Genomic DNA, 23,696 nt, shown 5'->3' with positions numbered 1-23,696 from the left:
TTCCCCATGCATGTGTGGGTGGAGGCCAGAGGTCAATGTCACATGTCTTCCTCTATTACTCGCCACCTTTTTTCAAGACAGGGTTTCTCTGTGTAGCCCTGGCTGTCCTGGAACTCACTTTGTAGACCAGGCTGGCCTCGAACTCACAGAGATCTGCCTGCCTCTGGAATGCTGGGAATAAAGGTGTGCACCACCACCGCCAGGTTTCAACTTTATTCTTTTGAGACAGAGCCTCTTGCTGAACCTGGAGTTTGCTGTTTTGACTAGACTGGCTCATCAGCGAGCCCAGGAGATATGTCCATCTCTACCCACCTCCCCCAGTGCTGGGGTGATAGGTGCATGTTCCCACACCTGGCTTTTATGTTGGTGCAGGGGAACTGAACTCAGGTTCTCACGCTTGCACAGTAAACAGGACACCTCCCTAGCCTCCTGTAACTTCTAACAACACTAGTACTGCTAAGAAAGCAAAGTGTGATTTCCTCAGTACGGGTGACAAACACCCTTGCCTCTGGGTGCTGGGTCTCTCTGCTGTGTGGTCTTTTCCTAACTGCAGTTGGACCCCTTCACTGCGGGGTAGAATGCATGGCTGACATGGAGCACTTTCGTTTGAGAGTTATTTGGAAGTCAGAAGGGTCTGCTCTAAGTGAATTAATTAAAAATTAAGCTTCTTAGCTGGGCGGTGGTGACGCACAACTTTAATCCCAGCACTCGGGAGGCAGAGCCAGGCGGAACTCTGTGAGTTGGAGGCCAGCCTGGGCTACCAAGTGAGTTCCAGGACACCCAGGGCTACACAGAGAAACCCTGTCTCAGGGGTGGGGTGGTAGTGGTATCTCAGCACTTCTCAAAAATGCCTCTGCTAAGAGCAGAATATTTCCATTGGTTTCCCTTTGTGGCAAAGTTAAGTGAAGTGGTGGAAATTCTATCTGAGATGTGTTACCGACAATTTAATTTCACATCTGGTTTCTGCCTCACAAGGACAATTTGGTTTCTCCAGGGCAATTTCAGTCTTTGGAGGCAACAAGCATTAAGATTAGTCTCCATTTTTCATTCCAGAGAAATGAAACATAGAAGGGTAAAAACAGAAGGAGTCCTTTCAGGGTTTTTTTTTTTTTGTTTTTTTTTTTTTTTTTTGGTTTTTCGAGACAGGGTTTCTCTGTGTAGCTTTGCACCTTTCCTGGAACTCACTTGGTAGCCCAGGCTTGGTTTGTTTTTTTATTAGCTTATCTTCCAATGGTGGATTAGCTTAGGTACCGCTGCCAGGGGTTCCCTTCTACCTCAACCCCACCTATTCTGAGTTGGTAAAAATTTTTATAATTACAGGAAGCCTTGGCTTTACCGTAATGACTGTTGGCTTCCACATTGGCCTCAGAAACCTTCTCACTGTTGGAGTTCAGAAGTGGAGCTGCTGGCCTTCACATGGAAATCAAAAAGAAAGAGAAAAATAGATGTTAGCATTTTTCACTGTACCCACAAACCAACAAAACCATCAATGGAGGATCAAGAGAAAGCAAGAAGAAATATGTCATTACATGGTGATAATCTCAGCACTGGGAAGGCTGAGGCAGGAGAATGGCTGTGAGTTTGAGGCCAACCAGGGCTACACAGTAAGACACAAACAGCTTGTCACGGTAGCACACATCTGTAATCTTAGCCCTTAGGAGGTAGAGGCAAGAGGATCAGGAATTTAAGGCCAGCCCGGGCTACGTGAGATCATGTTTCAAAATAAAAACAGAAGATAAAGGTTATAAAAACATTTTTTAAATTTTTGTTATTTTTAGGTGTGTGTGTGTGTGTGTGTGTGTGTGTGTGTGTGTGTTATGTACATGTGCATTGTGTATGGGTACCTGCAGAGGCTAAGCCATCTCTCCAACATGGTAAAAACATTTTTTTTTCTAAAAAGGCCAACTCTTGCCAGGTGGTAGTAGTGTACACCTTTAGTCCCAGCACTCAGGAGGCAGAGGCAAGTGGATCTCTGTGAGTTCAAGGCCAGCCTGGTCTATAGATTGAGTTTCATGACAGCCAAGGCTACACAGAGAATAGAGAAACTCTGTCTCAAAAAAACAAAACAAAAAAAAGGCTAACTCTATTATTCTAAGTATGTAACGTAGGCAACCTTCCACTAAGACAGACAAACGGAAACATGCAGGAACACACACACACACACACACACACACACACACACACACACACACACACACTATACCCAAGGCCCTTATTCTTTATGAGTTTGCCAAGAATTTCCTAATGACCAGACTGTGCTGGCAGACAAATCCGGCCCTGCCCACAAAGCAGCCCCCGTTCTCACCCCCTCCAGCCATACAAAGACACTGACCTGGACATCTCCACGGGTTTCTGTTTGGCTTTTAAAAGAAAGAAAAATCTAGGTCAGTACAAGTATGCTGGACAGCAACAGTCTTTCTCTTGACTCTCTTAAAGACCGAATATCCATAAAAATTAAGGGGGAAGAGGAACTGGGGGCGTAGCTCAGTTGGTAGAGAGTTTGCCAAGCATGCACAAAGCCATGGATTCACTCCCCAGCACCACAGAAACCACGTTTGCCCGCGATCCCAGCATTCCAGAAGTGGAGGCAGAGGATCTGAAGTTCAAGGGCACCCTTCGCTCAGTTGGGGCTAGCCTAAGGTAAGAGAGTGGATGGGTTGAGGGTGAGAAAGAGAGAGAATGTGCCAGATGCAATCATACTCATTCACAGTGAGTGGAAAGGAGGGGAAGGCAGGGTCCCCTCAATACTTTTGCTTGCTTGCTTCCAAGCTGCCAAGGAGCCGTGCCAGGGTCTCAAGCCCGCTGAGCAAACGCTACCATCACTGAGCTGCATCCCTCCCCTTCTCCTGGCTGTACAGCAAGAGACTTTATGTAACTTTCTCAGATACATGCAACAGTTTAGCCAGAAGCAATTTTAGTTCATAGCATGTGACCGAGACCAGGGACAGGACTCGGATTCCCAGAGAGGCAGGCAGCTATCTCTTGGATTCAAGATGATTGCAAAAGGCAAACGAAGCCAATTCCTGTACTTTCGGGTCCAAACTGGCCTGAGACCAAAGTCAGGGTCAACCTGGGGAAGAGGTTTCTTTGAGATCTGTCTGCTCCCAAAGGAACTGCAATCTTCCTACCTCGGAAAAGATGAAAGACCCCTCCCCTTCCCATCTGCTCTCCCAGGCCAGACAGTAGCACCAGAGGCTCCCGAGAACCCATCTCTCCATCATTCTGCCCCAGTCCCCACATGCCCCAGAATGCATTGGTATTGTGTGTCATTTTCCTTGAGCCTGGGCTAGACCCAATTCCCAAGTGCTAGCTAGTGCTCCTAGCTTCCACAAATGTACATGGTACAAGATCATGACACAAACTGGAAGATTATCTGGGAAGTACACAGTGTGAGTGTGAGAGTGTGTGTGTGCACACGCATGTGTAACTCCTACGCACAGCACACTCCAAGAAATAGTTTCTTTTGACTACACTAGACATAATGTCATCTAGCTCCCCACAACTAGACAAGTACCCACTTTCATGGGCACAAAAGCTTCACATCCACCAAAGCCAGAACCTTGAGTTATCAAAGTGACATCCCAAGAAGGAGAATCCATGGGTGCCTCCTTAGCCTCCTCCGGGATGCTTCGTAGCCATGGCCAGTTTCCTGGCAAGAATGACATCTGCCATTCTTGGATAGGTGCTCACCTCTGGCTTTCCTCAGGAAGTAGCATTTGGCTGCAACTATCAAGGCGATGATGACCACTCCAATGACAATCACGGCAATGAGCCCTTTTATCCACGGAGCAAGAAAGACTGGAAGTGGGGGAGGAAAAAGGAAAGACATGTTTTTCTCCTGACAGCAAGAAATACCAGCAGACTTAAGCAGCAGCGCAGACCCGTTTTGTTTTATTTTGTTTTGTTTTGTTTTTTGCGATCCCTGTAAATAGCATCTTGCTTTGGCGGTGGCCTGCAAGGGATCTGCCCTCAGCCGGTGCAGAGATGGTGGTTTCTGCTAGAAGCCAAGGTCAACTATAGTCTTCAAGAAGGCACCAAGCCAGTTTTGCTGAGATGTGGCTTCATTTGGGGTGTCCTTTCCATCCTCCTCCATCTCTATAGAACTCTCCCAGTCAAGCACACAGTTGGGCTCCTATAAACATGTCTGTGTTTGGACACAGCTTGTTCACAAACGGACATCTGGTGTCTCTCTGTTAGATACTTGGAATTGGAACTGGATAAAATATTTCAGTTCCTTATAGCTAATCATCTCTTTTTCCACTCCAGTTCATATGAGTAGGCTTCTGCCAACTGTAACTAATCAGACATTGTTCTCACTCTCTCTCCCTCCCTCCTTCTCTCTCTTCCCCGAGACAGGGTATCTCTGTGTAACAATTCTGGCTGTCCTGGAACTTGATTTGTAGACTAGGCTGGCCTCAGACTCACCTGGCCTCGAACTCACCGAGATCCACCTGCTTCTGCTTCCGGAATGCTGGGATTAAAGGCGTGTGCCATCACGCCTGGCTAGACGTTGGTCTCTTAGCCTTCACTCAAATGAGCTAGTCTCCACTCCTCTCCCTTTTACAAGGAGCGTGTGTGCTTTCATCCCCTGGGAGGCCCCCATATTGCACCTTGCTGGTGAGGCCTGGACTCACCTCTGACTGTAAGAGAACTGCTTCGGGGGCTGGCCAATGTCAGGCTGGCTCTGTTGGAGGCTGTGCAATAATACTGTCCCTCCTGCTCCTTGCTAGCTTGTTTCCCGATCCAAAACGCTTGAGTGGCATTCAGGATGATTTCGTGGAAGGGTCTGTCCTCATTTTCTTTGAAAAACTTGAACGTGATTGGGCCAGTGCCCTCTTTCACAGAGCATCGAAGTACCATGTCATCCCCAGACTGCACCTCATTACTTGACAGGATAGAAATCGTAACTTCATGCACCGGGGCTGGAAAGCAGGCAAAGGATTAGCCCTGAGCAGAGAAGGGCAGAGGCAAGTATGGCGTACATATCTGTGACCCCAGAACTTGGGAGATGGGAACAGAAGGATTGCATGTTCCAGGCCAGCACGCAACATAGAGACATAAAAAGACACTGTCCCAGAGAACCCGGGAGGGAGGGGAAGGGAATTGAACAGAGAAGGAACAAAGGAACATGGAAAAGCCACTTCTCCTTGTCAACTTTTCTACCATCCTAGGACTTGAATCCTCTGCTCCCCACTCCCACATGGTCCCTTCTCTGTTTAGCCCTAAAAGACAATAACAGATACTTCCTGTCCTCATTAATTGATAAAACCCAAAACACTAGTGATATGGAACGATCTTTTTGCACACTGTGAATATTTGTTACTCTCATTGGTTTAATGAAGATCTGACTGGACAATAGATAGGCAGGAAAAGGTTAGGAAGGACTTGTGGACAAAAAGAGAATGTGGGGAAGAGGGAGGGTAAAGTTGTCAGTGAGATGCAGAGAGAAGCAAGATGAACATGCCATCACGTGGTATAGCGGTATAGATAAGAAATATGGGTTACTTTAAGTTGTAAGAGCTAATTAGTAACAAGCTTAAATTATTGGCCAAGCATTTATAATTAATAATAAGTCTCTGTGTGGTTATTGTGGTTATTTCATCAGCAGTCCTGATGAAAAACTCTACCTATACACAGTGCCCACTGTGAGGCAATATATATTCACATAAAACCTAAGAAATCTTATAAAAAAAGATTTCCAAATACACAAAAATGGAGCCAAAGGTGGCTTCCTAGTCTCACAGTCTCATGCCAGCTGCAATACAGAGATGCACCTCCCTACAGCTGCCTGCAGGGTGGAGCCGGCTGCCAGCCTCCATGTGCTAGAGCCATCCAGAGCTGAGCCATGCTGGTAGCTGACATACCAGCTTAAAATTCATCTCATACAGTCAGAGAACACTTCAGATACTCAGTAAAGACAGACCCAGAAGAGAAAGAAGAAAACAAAAACAAAAAATCAAAACAACCCACAACAACTCTAAATGGGACACAGTGTGTTTAAAAATGTGCATAGGGAGAGAAAAGAGAGAGGATAGAGGCAGTCATAAATTAGCTTAAGGATAATAAAGTCAAGTCTTTAAAGAGAGAAGTAAAATAATAATAATAAAAAAGGAATAAGCCACATAGAGATGGGAAATACACAGAGAGCCTGGATCCTGCATGTTACTGTGTTGTCTTTGAATTTTTTGCTTGCTGATGAACAAATAAATGATAGCTTCTGAGAGTCATTGGATTGTGGAAACTGCTAAAATAAACCAACCTATATATTTTTTAAATGTCTTTTATTTATTTATTTATTTATTTATTTATTTATTTATTTATTTATTTGGTTTTTCAAGACAGGGTTTCTCTGTGTAGCTTTGTTAAAATGTCTTAACTTCAAAATGTAAGTCAAAAGCTGTATTACATTGGGGGAGAGGTTATGCTTTTATTTCCACAGGAAATGAGAGGCTGTGGATTCATTCCAGGTTGATATGGATCAGATTTGACTGGGGAAGACCCCCTGAAAATCCTAGCTACAGACATAAAGAAATAAACCTAGAAAAACTATAAGACATGTAATATATATTTTACCTGCTCAAACATAAAACAAAAAAAAAATCATCTTTGGCTGACTTGTGTACAATGCACAGTCTATACTTGTATTAATGCAGATATGTATGTTATTTTTTAAAGTTTATATATTTTTCAGAACAAGGAGACCAGACACCAATAAAAACAAATGGCTCAGGTTATCCAACATCTCAAAATGTCTTTGTTACAATTTCCTTAGAGTTCTGTATCCAGAACAGCTTCAAGACTGCTGGCTGAGATGGTCCAGCCTCACAGACTACTCCAGCCAAGACTAAAACATTATCCTGAATTCTCTCAGGGTCCCCCAAAGATGCTGGCACTCCCAGACAACAGGAAACAGTCTAGAGATGGGCTATGGATATTTGTCACTATTTAGGGAGGTTGGTTACAAGTTGTTATTGGTCATGAAAAAAACAAAAAACAAAAACAACTAAACAAAGGAGTTAGATTTAAAGATATCTTTCTGAAGAAAAAGGGGGTATATGGAAATGATAGGATAAAGGGGCAGATTATTGTAACTACTTTAATCCAAAAAGCAACTATTAATTTCAAATATTTTACATTGGTATGGATTTTGGTTTACTTAAATACAAATTTAAAGTTAGTTTAGTGATACTATATGTATGTTTCTACTCTTGTTTGGGGTATTGTGCTTATGCAACTCATTTAAAAATGTAATGTATTAAGAAATACAGGTTAGTAGTTAGCCATCTATAATAATCAAACTTGTAGTCATATTAGATATGTTTTCAAGGTTAAACAGATATATTTAGATAGATAGATGGTCTTCAAATACTTCAAAGACCTGATACAATTACAGAATTCAATACAGATTCAAATACAGAATATGGTATTTAAAATGTTTTAATAACATAAGATTTTTCTTAACAGTGAGACACATCTGCTCCTGGCAGCACCAATTTACTTCAGAGAAGATGATGGACATCAAAGAAACTCAGTACAGAGTTTGCTTTCTTTATGGCAAAAACTAGCCATTTAGGTAAAGAAGCTGCCCTTGTCTCAATTGCTGACAGTTACTGTCCAAACTGGGCCAGCAGGACACAAGAAAGGTGACTGCTGAAGTTTACCAAGGTAGGACAGTCCTTCAAAATTCTCTGCTTCTCAGAAAAGTCTGTCAAATATACTAAGCCTACAGACCAAGACAGATGCCCCAACATTACCAAACTTTGGGTTACTGGCCAGGCAGCCAGATGTTCCTGTCATTAGGTAACATTACACCTTTCTGGGGTCTTTGATGGAGTTAAAGACTAAATAATTAGACTTAAAGTTTTCCTTAGTTATGATAAAAGGTAAATTAGGTATAAAACTTTAGACTCACAAAGATAGATAATAGAGTCTTTTCTCTAATTTTGCCAATAAATTTTCTCTATAAATAGCCTGGATATTGTAACTGCAACTCTTACTTGATAACTGTTTTTGTTATATATAGTTTTACTATGCTAAAATTAAAACCTTTTTTAATTAGACAAAAAGGGAGAAATGCTGTGGAATAATCTTTTTGTACATTGTGAATATTTGTTACTTTCACTGGCTTAATAAAGAGTCAACTGCCAATAGCTAGGCAGGAAAAGGTTAGGCAGGACTTGCAGACAAAAAGGGATTGGTGAGGAGAGCCAAGTCACCAGTGAGATGCAGAGAGGAGCAAGAAGAACATGCCATGCTGAAAAAAGGTACCACCTTGTGGTAGAGCACAGATAAGAAATACAGGTTAACTTAAGTTGTAAGAGCTAGTTAGTAACAAGCCTAAGCTTTCAGGCTGAGCATTTATAATTAATAATAAGTCTCTATGTGGTTATTGAGGAGCTGGACGTCCTGACAAAAAGCTCTTCTTACACACTAGGGATGTGCCCCCATCCTTCCTTCTTGAGCATGGCTGGCCATGCAGCGGCACTACAAGATTAACTTGTGTTTTCTCTTGGAGGAGTGCGTGTGCATATGTTTGAACGATTTCTCTCTGTCTTCCTGCTTACAAAGATGTGCAGCACTCATCCTGGTTTCTTTCCTTTTCCCCCTTTGCTCTCACAGCCTCATTTCCCACTTCTCTGCGATCCCTGCAGTTTGCCTTCCATCCATTTGGCTTTGTTAGTGTTCTTTATTATTGCCATTGTTTCTGGTTTTTTGGTTGTTGTTGTTGTTTGCCTGTTTGTTTTTTGGAGACAGGGTTTCGCTGTGTAGCCCTGGCTGTCCTGGATCTCACTCTGTAGCGCAGGCTGGCCTGGAACTCACAGAGATCCGCCTGCCTCTGCCTCCCGAGTGCTGGGACTAAAGGTGTGCACCAGCACTGCCTGGCTGTCTGTTTTATTTAATTTGTTCATTTATTTATTTGAGACAAGGTCTCACTATGTAGCCTTGGCTGGCCTTGAACTCAGAGATCTGCCTGCCTCTACCTGAATGCTGAGATTAAAGGCGTACACCACCACGCTCTGCCCTTTTTTTTTTTTGAGACAGGGTCTCATGTAGCTGCAGATCTTTCTGTGTCAGTCTTCTAAGTGCTGGGATTACAGGTGTGTGCCACCAGCCCCAGATGCCTATCTGCTTTTGAAACTGCATTGTTATTTCTAGTCTCACAGAAACTGAAGAAGTCACTTGACCCTCAGACCATGGCCCGGCAGAGTAAGGTCAGTGGAGGAGGTCGTTTGTTCCTCAGCCGGTCTCCAGGTTTGAACCTCCTACAGCCAGACTGTCACCGGCCCCTCCTGCTCACGTGGCTTCACCAGCTGTGCTGTTTCCAAAGCTGACTCTCCTCCCTTACCTCCACACTCAGCTTTTATTTCTGAGCATGGAAAACCTAAATAGAAGCTTCCTGTCCAGACAGCTTCCCGGAACCCTGAGGCTCCCTTCCCACCTGGAGACTCAGAGAGCCAAATTCGCCATACCCCCTCCTGTGCCCCCTTTCCTCAGCAGCGTTTTTAACCATTGAAATTCCGTCCGTATGTCATCGTCCCAGGCCACCTTCCCTACTAATGACAGTGGACTGGCCGGCAGACAGACACAAAGGGTGGTGGGATCTGAAGGAAGCCAAGCTTCAGGCCTGGGATGACGGTGTCCCACACAGGGACAGACGGCCTGAGCACATTGCCAAACCTGACAGCCTTTCTCACTGGGAAGCAAAAGGGATTAGTGGCGAATTGGTCTCAAGAGCCAGACGGCCTGGGATCAAATCCCGGGCCTACCACCCACCATGTATTTGCTTTAAGTCTTAGTGACTTCACTGCAAATCCAAGGGTGAACGATGATGAACCCCATGTGCTGTTTTAGGTATCACTAGGTTTAATTGGCTACAGTGCTTCTCTCCGGGCTGGACGCATGACGAGGGCTCAGTAAACGCTAGCCACTAACACTGACTCTGTTTAAACTCGGCTTCCTCATGGGCGTTTGCATTGACTTCTTAACGTCTGGAGGCTGGAAGTCTCTACTCCTCACCAACAGCCGAAAGCACAGCAACCAGGCTCACCTTCCCCAAACCCACTCTTACGTCCCCCATCTTCTCTCTCTTGTCCCCTGAGACCTGGGTCTGATGTAACCCCAGCTGGCCTTGATCTCACTATGTAGCCAAGGACAACCTTGAGCTGCGGATCTTCTTGCCTCTAAGTGCTGGGCTTATAGGCCTGTCTACCTCGCTCACTGCCCCGTATCCTGGGGACAACTCTTGCCCACACCAGCACATGTAGACAGTATGTGTTTATAAACTGTGTGTTGATGACACAGAGTTGTTAAACAGACGCTGACAAAGGACAAGAGGAGGGAGGCTGGTTGAGCATCTCTCAACAGGGTTCAGAGCAAAGGTAAGCAGTGCTACTCACTGCAAAGGCTACTCAAAGGCACACGTCAGACGCGGAGATAAAGAGATCCACCCCCAAGACCATGGTGAGAATCCCAGGCGATTCCCATGAGCCAAGGGTCTAAAACCCTGCCTGCTGCAGGTTTCCTGCAGGACCCAGATGTTCTGCCCAGGTCAACAGTAGAAAAGAGTTCTGGCCTGCGGCTCTTGGAGGTGGCACTCTATTCACCCAAAAAGGTGCAAAAAACAAAAAAAAGCCCAAGTACACAACACCAGCAGTTCCTTAAGTCCAGCTGCCTTCCCTTTTCAGGGGAGTCAGCTGTCACTTGAAAGGTCAAAAGGGATTCCAATGGCCATGTGAAGAGCCCCCAGATATTTCCCAGACCCACTTGCTAGGGTGTGGCTCTGCTTTGATCTGCTCTGTGGGATGCACAGGTACCATCCCTGTTCCCCACAATCCCTAAGAGACTCCCAACCTTCCAGCCCGTTAAAAACCCCTCTCTTGCTTCTCACAGCACAGCAGCTTACCTATCACCTTGACCCTCAGGATCTCGCTGTGCAACTCAGGGTGGGAATGGCAATTATCCGCTCCGCACTGGTATTCCACATCTTTGATAGGCGTATCTGTGAATGCTGCTGGGTCATTGGAGTTCATCATGAGATTCCGGAAGATGTTTGTGTCTTTCATAAGGTAGTAAGTGACAGGTGCAGTTCCGTTTGTTGACTGGCAGCTGATGGTGATGGGACGTCCTTTTATGATCTCAGCCTTGGCATCATGAAAAATCCTAGGCTTAGAGAGCATTTCTAGAACAACAGAGAAAAACAATCCAAATAAAACAGAAACAACTCAGCCTTCCTTTTGCAGACTCTGGGTTTGGCTTTCTCCATCGAGATCATGATTTCAAATGCCTGCCTGCCTGCCTTATTCATCTTTAAGGGGCTCCTATAAGGCTGCCAGGCAATGCTGTCTATGTGTGTGCATTTGGTAACAAGGGAGAAAACAAGCTATTTTAGACAGATGGGGATGTAGCCAGCATTAGAGCATTTGCCTAGCATGTGTAAGGTCTTGAGTTCAATTCCCAGCACTAAGGCAGTGGAGACAGGAAGAGATTTGTGAGTTCGAGGCCAGCCAGGGTTACATAGTGAGACCATGTGTCAAAAGATCAAAAAAAATTTAAATCTAATTTCTATAAGCAAAATAATGATATAAAGTCGGGGGTGGAAGAACATACTTATAATTCCACACCTGGGTGGGCAGGCAGGGAGACTGCACGTTTAAGGCTGGCTTGGGCTACATAGTGTAACCCTGCCCTGTCTCAGAAGGAGGAGGGGAAGAAGAAGTGAGGGAGAATGAGGAGAGAGGAAGAGGAGGTGATAGGAGAACAGAGGTGGAAGAGCTAGTGTGGTGGGACATGCCGACCTGCAGGTTCTTCTTTTTTTGTTTTTGTTTTAGTTTTTCAGGACAGGGTTTCTCTGTGTAGCCCTGGCTGTCCTGGAACTCGCTCTGTAGACCAGGCTGGCCTCGAACTCACAGAGATCTGCCTGGCTCTGTCTCCCAAGTGCTGGGATTAAAGGTGTGCAGCGCCGCCACCGCCCAGCTTCCAGTTCTTCTTTTTTAAATACAAGGTCTTTTACATTGGGAGTCAGGGAGGGTTGAGACAGACCCCTGCTATGTAGTCCAGGCTGGTCTTGAACTCACAGTAATCTCAGTCTCAACTTCCTGGGTGTCAGGATTATAGGTGTGTACTACTATGCCTCCTAAACAGGTCTGAGCAGTTTGGTTCTACCCTGTACTCTCTGCACAGCCAGGGTGTGGATGTGTCTCCTCCCTGACTTGAGTGGGTGCCCACTCCCAAACCAGAATCCTCCCAATTCTAAGTCCACGACAGCAGCCGTCACAAGAGTCCTTCACTTGGTCGGGCCTACTTCTCCCCGGTTCTCCAGGCAGGGATGCACACTTGTTCTGTTTGACTCCCTTTCCTACCAGTCTTTCCCCTTTAAAGTTTTTTACATTGATTTATTTGTGTGTGTGTGTGTGCGCGCGCACACACACACACACACATACAGAATGAATATGGAGGTCAGAGGACAACTTGTAGGAATTGTTTCTCCGCTTCAACTATGTGGGTCACAGGGATCGAACTCAGGTCGTCAGGCTTAACAGCAAGCATCTTTACCCATTAAGCCATTTTGTTGGCCCTTCCTGGAGTTCTCAGCCTACCTGAGTCTGGTCAGCCTTTGAGACCGCACTGGAGACGGCTGGCCATCCTCTCCTTGCTCCTACCCCACCATGGTGTATCTGAGGAGCTGGGGACATACTCACCGCACACTTGGATCTGTACCGAGCCGCTCCTCTTGACCACTTTGTCCACGCCTGCGGTACAGCTGTACACCCCGCTGTCCCTCTCCTCGGCAACCTTGCTGAAATTCTGATTCAGAGACAAGACCATCCCCTCCTTCTGGATGGTGAAGTTGGCTGAAGGTGTGCCCGGGACAGAGCAGAACAGATCCAAAATGTTCCCTTGGTCCAGACGATTGGAGGAGAATTCCAGCGTGGGCTTGGGGAACAGCTCTGAAGAACACCAGGTGGGAAAGGAGGGAGACGTATCTGGTTACCACCTCAATCCACTGCCTGGAGACGCTTGCGGTCCAGCTCCTCTCAGCAGAATCAACTTCTACCAGCCTGTCAAACAGCTTCCTCACATGCTGCTCACATGCCCGATGGGCATGGCTTTAAAGAGCCAGGGCTCAGGGTTGGGGATTTAGCTCAGTGGTAGAGCACTTGCCTAGCAAGTGCAAGGCCCTGGGTTCGATCCTCAGCTCCGAGAAAAGAACCAGGGCTCACTCTGGACCTGAGGTCTCACTGCAGACGCTTCTTACATTTCCGTCTACGGGAATTGACTCATCCGTTTGTTCATTCACTCTTTGAGATAGGTCTCAAGTTGCCTAGGTTGACTTTGAACCCCCAGCCCCCCAGCTCCATCTCCCTGGTGTGGGGAGAACAGGTGGGCACCACTATGCCTGGCTTCCACAAGTACTGACTGTAGGGAAGACCCTTTGCTGGGCACTGGGGAGATAACAGTGCCCCTGATACAGTCCAGCTTCAAAGAACTTATCCCTAGTGCTCAGTTCCGGAGTAGTGTCTGCAGCAGAGCTCACAGAGAGGAAACTTAACTTCACCTTGGGGGAATTAAGGGACCAGTCCTGGAAGGAAGTTGTCCTAGGCGGTTGACTAGGGAGAAAGTATTTTAGACAGCATTTGAAAGTTCAATATGGCTGCCAAAGCTGGCCTGTTTGTATCTGAAGTCCTCAAAGGCAAAGCCTGCAAGCTCTCCATTCTTCCCAGGGTTTCTCTGTAGCCCTGGCTATCCTGGAACTCACTCTGTAGACCAGGCTGGCCTTGAACTCACAGAGATCCACCTGCCTCTGCCTCCCTGAGTGCTGGGATTAAAAGCATATACCACTACTGCCCAGTGCTCTCCATTCTTAATAACCAGCCCAGCATACAGAATGTGTCCAGTATATATGATGAATTAATAGTTTTTCTTCTCTAACAAAAGAATGTATACCTTATTAAGAGCACTCCAAATATTTGTCATTATCAATAAATCTACTCCAGGCATGAGGGAGCACACCTTTGATCCCAGCACTCAAGAGGCAGAGGGAGGCAGATAGATCTTTGTGAGTTCTAGGCCAGCCTGGTCTACATAGGGAGTTCCCAGGGCTACATGAGGGTAATGTCTCAAAAATAAACAAATAAATAAATATCTCACTAAATTGCTAGCAGGTGACTTCACACCCTACAATAGGAGGCTCTACTATGTCATGCTAATCCCTCAGTTGGCCAGTTGACAACCTGCCTACCTGGAAGACTGGGGACAGTGGCTGTGACTGCACGTTTGGAGCTTGACACTTAGGGGTTTGGAGGAAATTATTGAATGAATGGGTGAACTCATGTATGAACAAAGACTTTCAATGGAGAACCGAGAAGAGCTGACCTTGTCCTTAGAAACACTATAACACACGGCTCAGCCCAGTCCTCCATCTAACAATAGTGCTACATTCCTAATGGGTTGGGAGTTAAGAATATAACATTGAGCACAAGAGTGAAGGTCTCTGCCCTCAGCAGCTAACACTCTAGTGGCTGAATACACACAGCAAACAAGGTAAGTAAGGATATTTTTAGTGGTAAGTATTTTAGAGAAATGAAGCCAGGTCCAAGGGTTAGAAGTGTGAGAGAGCCGGGCCCTTTAATCCCAGCACTTGGGAGGCAGAGCCAGGCAGATCTCTGTGAGTTTGAGGCCAGCCTGGTCTACAGAGTGAGATCCAGGACAGGCACCAAAACTACACAGAGAAACTGTGGTGGTATTGTGTTCCCCAAAATATTGTGCACCCTAGTAAATTTATCTGTGGTTAGAGATAGAACAGCCACAATATTAAACAAAGAAGTTAGGCAGTGGTAGCACACGCCTTTAATCCTAGCATTCCAGAGGCAGAAATGAAATCCATGAGTTCAAGGATACAGCCAAGAAAGGTGACTCACGCCTTTAATCCCAGGGAGTGATGGCAGGAAGTAGAAAGATATATAAGGCATGAGGACCAGAAACTAGAAGCATTTGGCTGGTTAAGCATTTGGCTGGTTAAGCTTCAGGCTTTCAAGCAGCAGTTCAGCTGAGAGCCATTCTGATATGAGGACACAGAAGCTTCCAGTCTGAGGAAACAAGACCAGCTGAGAAGTTGGCCAGGTGAGGTTAGCTGTGGCTTGTTCTGTCTCTCTGATCTTCTAGTGTTCACCCCAATAACTGGCTCAGGTTTGACTTCATTAATAAGAACTTTTAAGATTCATGCTACAAGAAACCCTGTCTTGAAAAAAGAAAAAAAAAAAAAAAAAAAAAAAAAGTCTGAGAGAGCTTTAAATGCATTGGGTCGGCAATCTAACCAGGCCTAGGGATTGTCTCTTGTTCTGCCACTTGGGTGACTTTGCAATCATGAGGCTGGTTGCTAACATTCCAGTCTAAGTCTCCATGTCATACAATGTGTCTCATGACACCTAGGATTGAGATGAGTGTGAACTAAAAACCCATACAAATCCATCACATGGCATTCAACAGTGGGAGACTGTCACTGCTTTTCTTTACTAAACTATGCTGCTGGGCATGGTGGTGCAGGCCTGAAATCCCAGCACTTGGACGGTGGAGGCAGAAGGATCCGGAGTTCAAGGCCAAAATGCACTACACGGTAAATTCAAGGCCAGCCTTGGCTACTATGAGATCTCGTCTTTAAAAACTGGGAGGAAATGGTGAGATGGCTCAGTGGTTAAGGGCATTTACTGCTCTTGCAGAGGACCTGGGTTCGGTTCCCAGCACACAAATAAGGAGTTCAACAACCACCTGTAACTCCAGTTCCAAGAGGTCTGACAGCCTCTGGTTGCAACATCACCTGAACACACATGGCATACATAAATACAAACAGACATACATAAGTTCTTCTTCAAAATCTGTTTGTTTGTTTGAGACAGGGTGTCACAATGTCACTCTGGCTGTTCTGAAACTCACTATGTAGACCAGGCTGACCTCAAACCCATAAAGACCTGCCTGCCTCTGCCTCCCAAGTGCTGGGATTAAAGGTGTGAGCCACCATGCCCATTAAAAATCTTTTAGAAATAGAGGTTGGGCTGGAGTGTGGGCTCAGCATTTAAGAGCACTAGCTACTCTGTTTTTTTTGGAGACAGGGTTTCTCTGTGTGGTTTTGAACCCTTTCTTTCCTGGAACTCAATCTGTAGCCCAGGCCGGCCCCAAACTCATAAAGATCTGCCCGTCTCTGCCTCCTGAGTGCTGGGATCAAAGGTGTGTGCCACGACTGCCCGGCCTAGCACTGGCTACTCTTGCAGAGGACCCAGGTTTGATTCCCAGCACCCACATGGCAACTCCCAACTATAACTCCAGTTCTAGGATGCCCTGCACCCTCTTCCAGCCTTCATGGGCACCAAGCATACAAGTGGTGCACAGACTTACTTGTAGGCAAAACATCCATCCATACAAAACAAAATAAAAAGGTTAGGCCAGGCGGTGGTGGCACATGCCTTTGATCCCAGCACTCGGGAGGCAGAGGCTGGGGGATCTCTGTGAGTTCGAGGCCAGCCTGGTCTACAGAGTGAGATCCAAGACAGTCAAGACTATAACTCAGAGAAACCCTGTCTGGGGGGCAGGGAGGGGGAAGATGAGTTTGGCAGAGAGGAAAGCTATGTACCTGTAGAGATAATAGCTAATACTCACTAAATGCAGACCACAGCTATCTCATTTAAACGTTGTGACGTCCTACAAGCACCATCCCATCCCATTGCATCTTACACAACTCCTCAGTTTTGTAAGATGCAATGGGATGGGAGTTCAAGAGTTCAGCACAGAAGTAGTGAGCGTATCAGGGTTGAGTCAGTGCCAGCACCAGAACTCAGCCACCCACAGCCGACTGCTGTATGCCGACTCTTTCCCACAAGCCCCAACGCCCAGCCTAAACACACCCAAGACAACCAGGGGTAGAAAAGGCATCACTCCCATTGGCCACCCTGGATTGTAGTACAGGGTCTCCCTAGAAACCCAGGTTAGCCTCGAGCTCATGACTCTCCTGCTTTGGCCTCCCGAACGCTGGCATTACGGACATGCGGAACTTCGCCCAGCCACAATGGCCTCTTGAGCCCACCACTTGCCAGGCTTCTTCCTCAGCATCCCTACCTGTTATGTTGACCACGATGCTGCTGACCTTGGAGATGCGGCTAGACTCCACTTTGCAGGTATAATGGCCGCTGTTCTCCACCATGGCCATGACTGAGTAGATGGCCTCATTCTTTGTGGAGACGGCCACAATAGTCTTGCCCTTTTGGATTATGATATCTGGATTTTTCTGGACCAAGTGTGTCACTTGAACTGTGCACTTAATGTCGAGCTGGTCTCCTTCTATGATAGGTCCAGGAGGCGTCACTTGAAACCTGGGATTAGAGAAGGACTCTGCAAGAAAGTAGACGATAAGTCAGTTGGACTCAGGTTCAAACCTGGGCAGTGCCTGCTCTAATATTTGTGTGGGAGGAACTGTGTGTGTGTGTGTCAGTGGTTGGGGTGGGGGTTTCCAGTGCGTGCGTGCGTGCGTGCGTGCGTGCGTGCGTGCGTGCGTGCGTGTGTGTGTGAAGGCCAGAAGTCTACCTCAGATATCATTTCTCAGACACTGGTATATTTTTAATCCCAGCACTCGGGAGGCAGAGTCAGGCGGATCTCTGAGTTCGAGGCCAACCTGGGCTACCAAGTGAATTTCAGGAAAGGCACAAAGCTACACAGGGAAACCCTGTCTCGAAAAAAAACAAACAAGCAAAAAACAAAACAAAACAAAAAAAAAACTATGTATGTCTGTGTACTACATGCATGCTTGCTGCCTTTGAAGCCCAGAGGAGAGCATCAGATGCCTGGAACTGGAGTTACAGATGGTTGTGAGCCACCATGTGAGTGCTAGGAATCCATCCCGGGCTCTTTGGAAGAGCAGTCTGTGTGCCTAACCACTGAGCCATCTCTCCAGCCCCATTTGCCTTGTTCTTTTGAGACAGGACCTCTCCTTGGCTTGGGGCTTGATAACTAGCTTAAGCTGCGTAATCATGGAGTGTCAGGAATCTGTCCGTCTCTGGCTCCCCAGGGCTGGGATTACAAGCGTGCACCACCATACCCAGCTTTATATGCGTTTAGCGACTGAGCTCTCTCCCAATAAATGGGGTTCTTTGGCTCCTTCCCCCCACTCCCCCCCTCCATGAATGGATTCAGGTTCTCTTAAATGCTAGTCCAATGTTCTACCACTTAGCTGTATCTCCAGTTCTCTCTTTCATTTTATTTTGAGAGAGGGTCTTACTAAGTTGCCCAGACTGGCCTTGAACTTGTTCTACAGCTGAGACCAGCCTTGAACTTGAATCCTCCTGAGCCCTGAGTAGGTGGGAATTACAGGCACCATCACACCCAGCTGCTGTTCTTCTCTCTCTGGCTTATTTCTTTTAATTAATTTTGTTTATTTATTTGGCTCTGGGGAGAAAGCATCTCACAGCTGAGGGCTGATCTTGAACTCCAGATCCTCCTGCCTTTGCCAGCACTGGGATTACAGTCTGTGCTACCAGGTTTTAAATTCTGAGAACAGCCACCCCAAACAACGGCTCAGCTTCTCTGATTCTGGGCTCCTTTTTGCTATATGCAACCTGTCACCACAAAGACTATAAGGAGATCAGGATTCTGACCCCGCACAGTAACGTATTCACTCCTGGTGGATTCTGAGGTCTGCAGTCGGGTCCCGGACAAGATCCCAGCCTGACAGCGGAACACCAGCACGTGGTCCTGCTCCTCAATGTGGAAGTCCATCAGCACGAAATTCAGGAGCGACGTCTTCTGTCTCTTTTGCCTGACAATTTTTGTATCCAGTTCTACTTTTTCAATCTCAAAATAAATCGGTGGCTTTTCTTCTTTCACGGAACAATTGACGGTCACAAGCCCACCTTCCATCACCTCCTTTTTGTCCAGTGTCACGGTGGGATTGGGCACACCTTTGGAGAGTGAGAAAATGCAGTTAGGATCAGGTGCTCCTAATGGCCCAGTCTCCTTTATCTGTCACGGTGGCTCATCAGCTGGGGGCCTTTTATTCCTGAACACTCACTCAACTGCCCCAGGTAATCACTGGACATGTGTGTGCCTGGCACTGTACTGGGCACTTTAAAAATGTAATAGATTGGTATTCCTGATGGTTTCCAATCCCCTTCCACAGGTGGCGCAATTAGATTCGCAACTGGTACAGTTGAAAAAGAAAGAAGCCTGGTGTGGTGGCGCACGCCTTTCATCCCAGCTCTTGGGAGGCAGAGGCAGGCGGATCTCTGCGAGTTTGAGGCCAGCCTGGGCTACAGAGTGAGTTTCAAGACAGCCAGGGCTACACAGAGAGACCCTGTCTCGAAAAATTTTATTTAAAAAGTCAGTATATAATGATATTACTACAGCTGATGTTTTAATTGTGTGTCTGTGTGTCTGTGTGTGTGGAGGCCATGGGCCAATGTTGGGCATCCTCCTCAGTTGTTCCTCACCTTACTTTTAGAGATCTCTCATTGAACTTAGATCTCACTGATTCAACCAGGCTGGCTGACTAGTAAACCCGAGGGATCCTCCTGTCTGCCCCCTCCCCCTAGGAATCCTCCTGTCTTCCCCCTTCCTCCCAGGGATCCTCCTGTCTGCCCCCCTTCCTCCCAGGGATCCTCCTGTCTGCCCCCCCCCCCAGGGATCCTCCTGTCTGCATCCCACCCAGCTCCAGGATTACAAGTACATGCCAGGCCGGGCATGCACACACTCGGGACTGCACACAGGTCTTCTGTCTGAATAGAAGGCAGTTTACTGACCAAGCCATCTTCCCAACTAGTGTTATAATTTCCTGAATGCCTACTACAAGCCTGGTTCTTCACCCAGGGTATAGAAAATAGGCCAGATGTAATCTCTCTTGAAATTTCATAGCCCCCAAAAGTAGATGTGTGAGAAACAGTCATGAGTTTCATAACAACTAAGACAGCCTGGTAAATGCTGTTAGGTGATATCATCCCAGGAGTAAATTTACCCGGATTAAGGTGGCATAACATCACCAGGTGATACATCCCATGGGTCTGCTATTGTCTGAGTTGTTCATCATGGACCGAAACACTGTGCATCATACAGCTGTCTATGGGGTCCACCACTGGGCTGGGGGCTGTGCACTCCACCCACGAGACGCCTCTGACTAACCCCTCTCCATGTCCCTGACGGGCTACACTCAGGAGGACTCCAGAGTTTAATGGGTTTTTGTGTTTTTGTTTTTTTTCAAGACAGGGTTTCTCGGTGTAGTTTTGGTGCCTGTCCTGGATCTCGCTCTGTAGAGCAGGCTGGCCTCGAACTCACAGAGATCCACCTGGCTCTGCCTCCCGAGTGCTGGGATTAAAGGCGTGCGCCACCACCGCCGCCCGTCGAGTTTAATGTTTTTATTACATTTTATCTAGTATTTGTTTGGTGTTGTGTGTGGTCCCAAGAGTGCTCTAGTGTGCATGTGGAGGTCAGAGGATGCTGCAGGAGTTTTGGGAGTCAGTTTTCTCCTTCCACCATAGGGGTTCAGGGCACTGAACTCAGGTCATCAGGCTTGACAGCAGACACTTGAACCCTCTGAGCCACCTCTGTGGCCCCTGATTCTGAAGTTTAGAATAGGACCTACCCATGTGGTAACCCAGGAGACAGACTGCACAGTCCAGTGTCTTGTTTGTTTTTCTACAGGGTTTCTCTATGTAACTGCCCAGTCTTTCTTGGAACTAGCTCCATAGACCAGGCTGGCCTTGAACTTACAGAGATCCACTTGCCTCTGCCTCCTGAATAAAGGTGTGTACTACCACTCCAGACTCACAGTGGCATAGCACAGTGGCTTTCCTACAAATGGACATTACTGAGGCCAGAGGGGCATAAAAGCTATAATAAGCACTGGCACCCTAGGAGAAATCAGTTCAGTTGAGAAAACTCTAGAGAAGTAACTCAGGAGCTGGGCGTGGGGGCACACGCCTGCAACCCCAGTTTGCAGGAGACTGAGGCAGGAGGATTGTTCCTAGGTCTTAGTTTGAGGCCAGCCCAGGGGCTGTCGGGAGAGTGTGTTTTGGAGAGGGTGGTGGGGGGGAACAAGTCATTGAGTAGAGTCCTGAGGAAAGAAGGGGACAGTGTAGTCTGTGAGGTAAGGGTGGAGAAGGGTGTTCCCTCGGGGTGGGGTGGGGGGTTGGGGGGGTTGGGGGGGGAGCATCCAAAAGCAAGAAGTCAGGAACGCCCTCCCACAAGGGGAGTGTTGCTAAAGCCTGTTTTCAGGATAGAAGAATGCCAGGTAGTGAGTAGGAGGGTGATGCTCGATGGAAAGGAAAGCCAGTGTGAATGTCCCTTCTCAGCTACCATTCGTGTTGTCCACATACAAATCCCAGGACTCACCATTCACCAACACCTGGTACTCATGAGTGGTTTTCTCCTTGTTGTTCAGGATCACGGTGCATTTGTACTTCCCTGTGTGGAAGGCCCGAGCCTGGGGAATAAAGAAGCTCTCTGTGTGCTCCCTGGAGGAGACGTTGTACACCAGCACATCGTCCTTATAGAACAGCACCAGGTGCTGGGGCCTGACTTTCGAGGTGGTGCTGATATCCACAAGGCACTTCAGGGTCAGGTTGTGCCCGTTCGATACCTCCCAGGCTGGCAGGCTTTCCATGTGGATGCTGTTAATGGTGAAAGCTAAAGACAAAGCAGACATTGTTACCATGGAAACAGCATCATCAAGAGGTGGACACATGGATATACATACATACACACACACACACACACACACACACACACCACACACACATACACACCACACAAATACCGCCCCCTGCACACACACACATACACACCACACAAAATAAGTCCTTAAAAAAAAAAAATTAGACGGGCGGTGATGGCGCACGCCTTTAATCCTAGCACTTGGGAGGCAGGGCCAGATGGATCTCTGTGAGTTCGAGGCCAGCCTGGTCTACAAAGTGAGCTCCAGGAAAGGCGCAAAACTACACAGAGAAACCCTGTCTTGAAAAACCAAAAAAAAAAAAAAAAGAATTCATAGGCGGGCAGTGCTGGTACATGGCTTTAATTCCAGCACTCAGGAGGCAGAGGCAGGTGAACCAATATGAGTTCGAGGCCAGCCTGGTCTACAGAGCTAGTTCTAGGAGAGGCCTACACAAAGAAACTATCTCAAAAACCAAGCAAACAAACAAGAAAAGAAGTATAGGAGAGTGGCCAGAAAGCATGCAGTACAATGTGGTACACAGTAGTTGCTTAAGAAACAGCGACTCTCCATCCTGAAGTCAGACAGGCCCAGGTCGCTCCAGACCTCATGGGACCAGCGGGGCTCTAGCCGTCGCTTCGTTCTCTCCCCTTTCCCGTTACCCTCCTCTGCCTCGCCTCTCCTTTCCCCCTCTCTCTCTCCCTCTTTTCTCCCATCTTTTTCCTTTTTTACATTTAAAATGTTTTCTCTAGTAACTGTTTTCAAGACACTGTGGAAAAGTACAGACCACATTACACAAAAGTAAGGTAGAGTATTGGTCAGATGTGGGGACTAACATCTGGAAACCCCAGCATTTGGAAGGCTGAGGCAGAAGGATTGCTATGAGCTCAAGGCCAGCCCAGGTCCCAGAGTGAGACTATGTCTCAAGTGAGATGCATCTCAAGTAAAAATAAATAAATGAGAGTGAGAGAGAGAGAACAGTAGGATTATAGCAAGTTCAAGGCCGGTCTAGGTTACATAGTAAGTTTCAGGCAAGCCAGGGAAATGCTAAAATCTCAAATGAATGAATGAGTAAATAAGTAAGTAAATGAATGAATGAATGAATAAATAAATAAATATAAATGCATGTATTGAGAGGGGGCCGGGATGCAGTTCAGCATGCCTGCCTAGCCTGCACAATGGTCTGGGCTCAACCCCGGTACCACTAACAAAAATGTGTATGTATTGAGGCTGGAGTCAGAGCTCACAGAGAGTGTCCCTAGGCCATGGGTTCAGAAAGCACGTTAGGGAATAAAAACAAGCTTTAAAAAAATGGTCATTACCCAAAATAGGTATCTTTAATTAAAACTCCCCATGCTGTGGCCAGCTGGTGTTTGCCGTTTAGTGGGTTCTGAGGTGTCACCAGATGGGGAAGACTCGAAACCACTTCTTTTTTTTTTTTCAAGTTGGAGTTTTATGTGGCCTATAGTGTCTCTAGCTCATACAGCTGAAGATAACTGAATTTCTGGTCCTCCTGCCTCCACCTCCTAAGGCAGTGGTTCTCAACCTTCCTAATGCTGCAACCCTTTAATACAGTTCCTCATGTCGTGGTGACCCCCAACCATAACATTATTTTCGTGGCTACTTCATAACTACAGTTTTGCTGTTATGAATTGTAATGTAAATTCTGATATGATGTGTGACTGACACAGTCATTTGATCCCAGAGGGCTTGTGACCTATAGGCTGAGAACCACGGTCCTAAATGATGGGACTAAAGGTGTGTGTCACTACACCAGGTTTACAGAGACATAGAAGAAGGCAAAACACTCTCACACATAAAATAAATAAACCTCAGCCGGGCGGTGGTGGCACACGCCTTTAATCCCAGCACTCGGGAGGCAGAGGCAGGCGGATCTCTGTGAGTTCGAGGCCAGCCTGGTCTACAAAGCGAGTTCCAGGAAAGGCGCAAAGCTACACAGAGAAACCCTGTCTTGAAAAACCAAAAAAAAAAAAAAAAAAATCGTCTCTCGATT

General features: G+C 46.8%; 1 protein-coding gene across 2 annotated transcripts in view; it reads right to left on the bottom strand.

Annotated features, from left to right (window-relative positions):
- Pecam1 (platelet and endothelial cell adhesion molecule 1) overlaps positions 1-23,696 on the bottom strand; it is a 92,372-nt gene that overhangs the window by 24,169 nt on the left and 44,507 nt on the right. For both annotated transcript variants that reach the window (XM_028865197.2, XM_028865198.2), the window contains 9 exons: positions 21,364-21,657; positions 18,639-18,941; positions 17,107-17,379; positions 12,699-12,947; positions 10,904-11,179; positions 4,635-4,922; positions 3,691-3,798; positions 2,333-2,360; positions 1,337-1,410 (listed from right to left, as the gene is read on the bottom strand). In XM_028865197.2, coding sequence (XP_028721030.1) covers positions 1,337-1,410; positions 2,333-2,360; positions 3,691-3,798; positions 4,635-4,922; positions 10,904-11,179; positions 12,699-12,947; positions 17,107-17,379; positions 18,639-18,941; positions 21,364-21,657 — 1,893 coding nt within the window. The remainder of the gene's footprint in view (positions 1-1,336; positions 1,411-2,332; positions 2,361-3,690; positions 3,799-4,634; positions 4,923-10,903; positions 11,180-12,698; positions 12,948-17,106; positions 17,380-18,638; positions 18,942-21,363; positions 21,658-23,696) is intronic.

The sequence above is a fragment of the Peromyscus leucopus genome, chromosome 8b (genome assembly GCF_004664715.2).
Source record: "Peromyscus leucopus breed LL Stock chromosome 8b, UCI_PerLeu_2.1, whole genome shotgun sequence".
Taxonomy (NCBI): domain Eukaryota; kingdom Metazoa; phylum Chordata; class Mammalia; order Rodentia; family Cricetidae; genus Peromyscus; species Peromyscus leucopus.
The sequence above is the reverse complement of the archived record's forward strand: the minus strand, read 5'-3'. Positions and strand labels throughout refer to the sequence as shown.